A 7747-nucleotide genomic window follows, 5' to 3' on the forward strand; every position below is an offset into this window, starting at 1 on the left:
GCTCCCGCCGTGGGAGTAGACGAGGCAAGTGGCGTGTTTATGCTCAGCCCGCTCAGACCCGCTGAGAACAGCAGGAGAACAAAGGCACCCAGAGTTATTCCATTTGTTTGGATTTAAGCTGTTAGTCACCCCGGCGTAGGCTGACTGCACTCTGTTTCAAGGGCTCCCCGTGTATCTAGCGTTTATCCTGCAGATCCTCTTGTGGATCTGCAGGATAAAGTGATTCTCCTTTAGATTCACATCATTAAGGAGCAAGTAGGGGGCTGGAGCATCTCGCCGGGGTGAACTGCGTGCTGTGTACCAAGTACACTACCCTTCCCAGCACTCTTACATGCCAAGCAACCATCACCTCACCAAGCCGTCTACACACAAAGCACCCTAATAGGCATAGCAACATGACACGTACCCTACCATGCACGTTTTGAAGGTAGGAGGAAACCCATACTGACAACTAGGACTGGGCGATATTGCCTGGTCCCTTTTTATTCTCTTTATATTCTTATTGCCTGGTAACATTTAATTTACTTCTCCTCCCTTTAATACAGCACTTAAAATACACAAGGATTTATATATATATAACCGAAATCCCAGGAGAAATCTAGTCTAGTCCTATCACGATATATATTTTAAAGATATATCACCCAGTCCTACGAAGAACATAATCCGGCCTCAACAAGGCCCCAGGCTGATTTCGACCTCGGACCTTGTGTGATGAATCTCTCCCTTTCTTTCGCTCTTTCTCACTCCCACTCTCTCTCTCTCTCTCTCTCTCTGTCTCGCTGTCTCTCGCTCTCTGACTCCCTGGTTACACTGTGTTTACAGCCAAGCCCGCCATGCTGTGCGTAGCCAGCAAGGGGTTAATAAAACAAATCACGCCCCGCTGACTACACACCCTCGTTCACTCTCCCTGTGAGCCCTCAGGCGGGTAGGACTCACTTATATAACCACTGCGCTGGGAGAGAGGAGGGAAGTGTGTGTGTGTGTGTGTGTGTGTGTGTGTGTGTGTGTGTGTGTGTGTGTGTGTGTGTGTGTGTGTGTGTGTGTGTGTGTGTGTGTGTGTGTGTGTGTGTGTGTGTGTGTGTGTGTGTGTGTGTGTGTGTGTGTGTCCTTTTATTCCAAAAAGGTGGACATCCATTCTGAAGCGCCTATAAATAACTTCCTGTATGAGGCAAAAAGACCATTGTTAAAATGAAGTCTCTGTTCATGTTGGCCACAAGTAAACATCTTGATTTATGTGTGAGTTACACACACGTCTCTCTCTCTCTCTCTCTCTCTCTGTCATCACTCTCTCTCTCTGTCATCACTGTCTCTCTCTGTCATCACTGTCTCTCTTTTGTCACACTCATCATATCACGGTCTCTCCTCCCCTCTCTCTCTCCTCCCCTCTCTCTCTTTACCTCACTCTGTCTCTCTCCCATCTCTCTCAATTCAATGCAATTTAGCATAACTTCACTGATGGTACATAAACACTTGCAGTGACAAGGCAGTTAAACATCTCCCCCCCTCTCCCCCTCTCCCCCCCCCTCTCTCCCCCCAGGTAAGCCACGGAGCGTGGGAGGGTGGGAGCGCGTGCAGCTCTCTGGGGTCTTCAACGTGAGGAAGGGGAAGCTGGCGCTGCCGGTGAACCGTTGGTCCAAGCGGCAGGTCACCCTGAGCGGCACCTGCCTCATCGTCTCCTCCGTCAAGCACGCGCACACCGGCAAGATGCACATCCTGCCTCTGATTGGTGGAAAGGTGCGTGTGAGCATCGCCGTGTCCGGGGCAGATTGGGAGCCACGACGGGGCCACCCACTGTGGAAGGATGACTTTTTCATTAGTCTGACGAGAGAGAAAAAAAAAAAAGGAAAGAGTTTCCATAGATTTGTTTATTTTATTTTATTTTATAGTTTTCCTTTCATCATTCTTTCATTATGAACCGAAAATGCATATACATTATTTATGATGTATATATTTATACTAGTATATAAATCGTGCATGTATTTACAATCATTACTAGAGCAAGTACGAATGGTTTATGATGGGAAGAGCATCCTTATGCTAGTGTCCTAGCGTAAGGATGAAGAAAAGTTTTGATTTGAAACATTCAAGTTTCTCATAAACTTGCACGAATAAGGCTTTGAAAGCAAGTTAGAGGGCTTGCATAATCTGAGGTTGTTTTTTTTTCTTACATCTGACATCCTAAAATTAAACCGTTGAAGGCGACAATGTTTTTCTCTCAGACAAACCGTACCATCTGTCTTCCTTTGCCGTCTGCAAATAGAAAGCCGTCTTCGGTACTGTAGGTTACCGTGGGTGATGTAGACTTTGGATAAGTGTGTGTGTGTGTGTGTGTGTGTGTGTGTGTGTGATCATGAGTACCTGTGTTTGAGGTCTGACAGGCTCTTGTTTGGTTTTGCATCAGAAGAGTTGCTTCGTTCGAGGATAGGCTTGACAGGTGGATGTTTGGTGTGTGTGTGTGTGTCTTGTGATCTGATAAAAAGCTGCTTTTGACAGATTTAATGGGGCTGATGTTTTTGTATCCGTTGAGAAAGGTGTCTTCAAACATCATTTTCCTTTCAATTCTTCACTGACTTTGTTTTTGACAAGGAGTGGGTGGTGGAGGGAGAACGGGGGGGGGGGTCTTCACTGTATAAGTTATTCTCAAACTGAAAGGAAAAGATTAATTGTTGAGGAGAGGTTTTACATGCTGATGTTTTGTTTTCGATCAGAAAGGTATCTTCATTGTGTGTGTGTGTGTGTGTGTGTGTGTGTGTGTGTGTGTGTGTGTGTGTGCGTGTGCGTGCGGTCCAGGTGGAGGAGGTGCGGAGACACAGCCACTGCCTGGCGTTCAGCTCCGCCGGTCCCCAGAACCAGACGTACTATGTCAGTTACGACTCGTACACCGAGCACCTCCGCTGGCACCGCAGCGCAGCCAAGGTAGACACAAAAGGACTCCTCCTTCCTTGATATATATATATGGTCGTGGACGATGTGTCAAACACACACACTCGATATGCGTAGCGCTGTGAAAGTCTTGTGAGGCGTGCATAAAATTGCAATTTATTGTTCTTATATGGCATACATTACTATTTACTCTGCATAATAAAGTCCGTGTGTGTGTGTGTGTGTGTGTGTGTGTGTGTGTGTGTGTGTGTGTGTGTGTGTGTGTGTGTGTGTGTGTGTGTGTGTGTGTGTGTGTGTGTGTGTGTGTGTGTGTGTGTGTGTGTCAGATCGCGTCCCAGAGGGTGAGCTCCGTGGACCTGTCGTGCTGCAGCCTGGAGGAGTTGCCGCCCGCTCTCTTCTACAGCCAGGACCTCACGCACCTCAACCTCAAACACAACTTCATGTCCCCACACAGGGGCCTGGGGGCCCTCACCAGGTTAGTACCCCTGCCCAGAGTCCCGGGTATACCCCCCCTCCCCCCGCGGACCCTAGATCTACCCCTCACACACACGGCTCTCTCTCTCTCTCTCTCACACGCTCCTTTTAACACACACACACACACACACACACACACACACACACACACACACACACACACACACACACACACACACACACACACACACACACACACACACACACACACACACTTCCCAAACCCTAATCCTTGGTCCCTGGGTTGACCTCTACCACACAGGCACAAACATTCTCCCTCTCACACACACACACACACACAGTGTTTACACAACAAGACATGTGTGTGCAGGGCCCCCCAGCTTGATTTGTTAGTTTGTTTCTCTGTGGCCCCTCCTCCTCCTGTTTCTATGGCGTTAGGGTCAGAGGTCAATGTTGTTTTGCAGCACCACCACTCCAAATTACCTCTCTGTGATAGCTTCAGGAATTCATCCAAGATAACATCAGATCATCGCTCTCTCTCTCTCTCTATATCTATATATATGTGTGTGTGTGTGTGTGTGTGTGTGTGTGTGTGTGTGTGTGTGTGTGTGTGTGTGTGTGTGTGTGTGTGTGTGTGTGTGTGTGTGTGTGTGTGTGTGTGTGTGTGTGTGTTAGGGGTTCTCTAAGGACCAGGCAGGGGTTATACAGTGAGTTCATCCAAGATAACACTAGAGACACTAATCAGCCCTCTCTCTATGGTAAAGCACCCTACAGTCTGTCCTGGCGTAGCGATGCCGCGACATGCTGCACCCCAGGGTGGGACGGGGAGACGCCACCGCCTGTTGTCAGCTTGTTGTTCAGCGACTTGTTTGTTTGTTTGTTAGTATTCTGCCTACGCTATAAACGCTTGTCTTTCTCCCCGGGATTAATCTACCATATGGGGTTTTCCGGAACACCAAGAATCCTATTATAAAGGGATGTGCCAGCCCAGAAGTTTTTTGTGACGGCAGTAAGTCGGAGGGATTAGCCCTCGGCGGCAGTACTGACTGTTGGCACCGCGGCGCTTTCCAGCTCTCCTGTTTTTTACCTCTGTCGAGCAGCTCTGAATGTTTTACCGTCGCATTTGAGTCAGGTCGGGGAGCACTGCTGGGAGACGGAGACGGAGACGGAGCCTGGGCAACAAAACAATAAATTATCGTATCGTGATAGACTCAGATCAATATCAATATAAAACATGTTCAATATATATATATCGATATAAGAGACTGGAGACTTAAAATGATCAATAGTTATCTATCGATCAATATGATCAAGTTATATCGTGATAAGTCTTTCAGCCATATCGCCCAGGCCTAGTTGGAGGTGAGCAACTGGCCCTGCCTGTAGCCACCTTAGCTGCTGTCTCTATCTCCCTTAGCTGCTGTCTCTATCTCCCTTAGCTGCTGTCTCTATCCCCCTTAGCTGCTGTCTCTATCCCCCTTAGCTGCTGTCTCTATCCCCCTTAGCTGCTGTCTCTATCCCCCTTAGCTGCTGTCTCTATCCCCCTTAGCTGCTGTCTCTATCCCCCTTAGCTGCTGTCTCTATCCCCCTTAGCTGCTGTCTCTATCCCCCTTAGCTGCTGTCTCTATCTCCCTTAGCTGCTGTCTCTATCCCCCTTAGCTGCTGTCTCTATCCCCCTTAGCTGCAGTCTCTATCCCCCTTAGCTGCTGTCTCTATCTCCCTTAGGGCTTGTCTGTAGCCCCCTTAGTGCTTGTCTGTAGCCCCCTTAGAGCTTGTCTGTAGCCCCCTTAGTGCTTGTCTGTAGCCCCCTTAGTGCTTGTCTGTAGCCCCCTTAGAGCTTGTCTGTAGCCCCCTTAGAGCTTGTCTGTAGCCCCCTTAGTGCTTGTCTGTAGCCCCCTTAGAGCTTGTCTGTAGCCCCCTTAGAGCTTGTCTGTAGCCCCCTTAGTGCTTGTCTGTAGCCCCCTTAGTGCTTGTCTGTAGCCCCCTTAGAGCTTGTCTGTAGCCCCCTTAGAGCTTGTCTGTAGCCCCCTTAGTGCTTGTCTGTAGCCCCCTTAGTGCTTGTCTGTAGCCCCCTTAGAGCTTGTCTGTAGCCCCCTTAGAGCTTGTCTGTAGCCCCCTTAGTGCTTGTCTGTAGCCCCCTTAGAGCTTGTCTGTAGCCCCCTTAGTGCTTGTCTGTAGCCCCCTTAGTGCTTGTCTGTAGCCCCCTTAGGGCTTGTCTGTAGCCCAAGAGCCCCTCTGAGCTGTGCCCGCCGCCCCAGTCGTCAGTTGTCTGTAGCCCCCCCGGTAGCTCCTCCCTGTATCCTCTTGTTTTTTGCCCCCCTGGTTCCCCGCAGCCCAGAGCCTGGGGGGCGCTGTGTGCTGTGGGTGGTGGTGGTGGTGGTGGTGGTGGTGGTGGTGGTGGGCTGCCCTGCTCCTGATGGGAGTGGGGAGATCCGCTCCCATTGTTCCTCTATAAACAGTCGCTTCCCAGAGCTCCGCTTCCAGGAATGCGTGTTGTTTTTGCCGGCGGCGCGCTAACCACGGCCCAGCGTCAGTAGGCAGAGGTGGGGCCGGAACGGCCGGCCGGCCACCCCCCTTTGGGTCCTCCGTCAACCACACTACAATGAGTTAGACACACACTGACGCACACACAAAGGCAGGCAGGCAGGCACCGGCACATACACACACACACACACACACACACACACAAACATGCATAGGCAAACACTTGCATAGTCATGCGTGGAATGCATGCTTCCACTACTTCAAAACCCTTCAACTTTTTTTGTAAACATTGGTCGTAAAGTAATGTGGAATGTGTTATTTCCTAATCTCGGAAAAGGAGTTCTCCTCTGCTTATCAGACCGGAATAATGCAAACACAAATGTTTAGATAGTACATCATTTAACAGCCCTGACCTCTCCTGTCAGTTTTTACCTTTTGCCTGGTCTCGCTCTGCTCTTTCTGTGTTTTTGTCTCTGCCTGTCCCGGTCTGTGGTCGTCTTAACCATCATTTCATATTTCTTCCCTCCGTATTGTATCGTGTTTCACCTCTAAATAACTTCCTCGATGCTAGTTTTGTCTCCAACTGTATTTTCCTCTGCGCTGTCGGTCATATATCTTGTGGACACCTGAGTTTAACATCAGATTATCCAGTCATAAATCCTCCCTCATGCCTCTTCCTTTAATTCTTTATTTCCCTTCTCTCTCTCTCTCCCACCATATATCTGTCTTTCCACTCACATCCATTGCCCTGTACCTCTTCTGTTATCGTTGCCCTTCTCTTTCTCTCTTGCACCATATGTATCTATATCTCCCTCTTGCTTTCTCTCTCTTACTCGTATTAAATTGTTTCGCCCTTTACTCCATCTCTTTGCCACTGTATATCTCTCATCCCATTGCCCCTTCGGTTTCTCTCTTCCTCCCTTCTCTCTCTCTGTCTCTCTTCCTCCCCCTCCTCTCTCTCTCTCTTCCTCCCCCTCCTCTCTCTCTGTCTCTTCCTCCCCCTCCTCTCTCTCTGCCACTGTACCTCCCCCTCTCACCTCCCTGCTCCCCCTCCTCCTCCCCTCTCTCCAGGTTCTGTAAGCTGCGTAGCCTGACTCTGTCCAACAACAGGCTGTGTGAGTTCCCCGTGGCGCTGTGCGACATGTCCTCGCTGACGGAGATCAACCTATCAGGGAACTTCCTGTCTTCCCTGCCCCCGGCAGTCGGAACCATGCACAAGTGAGTTGACCCCCCCCCCCCCCCCCCCCCCCGCCGTCTCCACCATCCTCAACGAGCCAGCCCTGACATGAACCCCACCCACCCTCACACTCATCCTCGTCATCACACCCACCCTTCACCTTTGCCTCACCTTCATCTCCCACCCACCCCCCGTCACACCCGCTGTCCCCTTTACCCTTCAATGTCACCCCCCCACCGTGTCGGCCCCCCACCCCGTCCTCTATCATCACCACCACCACCACCACCCCACACATAAACCCCATTCCCCCGCCGTTCCTCTAACCGCCACACTCACTGTCACCCCCACCCTCATCTGCCCCCCTCAACTCCTTATGTCACAGTCACTTGGCATTGGATCGGAGTGTCACACACACACACGAGACGATCCAGGGACGGGTGGAAACAACTCGCCTCACATAAAAATAATTTGGACATTTTGGAATGCCGTTGACAGACTCAGTTCAGCGCATCAGAATTTGATACCGTGCAGTAGTCACATGTGCCCATGTGCTGGCATCAGCAACGTTTGAAACCCTCGTAAGTCACTGGGTGGGGGTGGATGGGGCTGTGGGGGGCGGGTGGTGGGGGTGGTAACGTTTCCAGGCAAATCCTCTCTAATCCGGTTGGCTCGTAAAGGCGGATCGGACATCTCCAGGGTTCTCTGCTTACGCATCCCCAATGACATTATCACCCACAGCAGTGTAGTGATCCTCTCTGTCATGAGACT

General features: G+C 50.3%; 1 protein-coding gene across 1 annotated transcript; it reads left to right on the forward strand.

The window, feature by feature from the left end:
• Nucleotides 1-1188: 1188 nt before the first annotated feature.
• On the forward strand, nt 1189-7020 carry LOC311374738 (PH domain leucine-rich repeat protein phosphatase 1-like; the record flags this gene model as incomplete). The annotated part of the gene is made up of 5 exons (XM_084490524.1): nt 1189-1216; nt 1538-1734; nt 2791-2916; nt 3210-3358; nt 6874-7020. Coding segments are annotated over 5 exons (647 nt in total), but the record flags the coding sequence as incomplete, so codon positions are not given.
• Between the last annotated feature and the right edge of the window lie 727 nt (nt 7021-7747).

The sequence above is a fragment of the Micromesistius poutassou genome (genome assembly GCF_964030765.1).
Source record: "Micromesistius poutassou genome assembly, contig: SCAFFOLD_6334, whole genome shotgun sequence".
NCBI classification, from domain to species: Eukaryota; Metazoa; Chordata; class Actinopteri; order Gadiformes; family Gadidae; genus Micromesistius; species Micromesistius poutassou.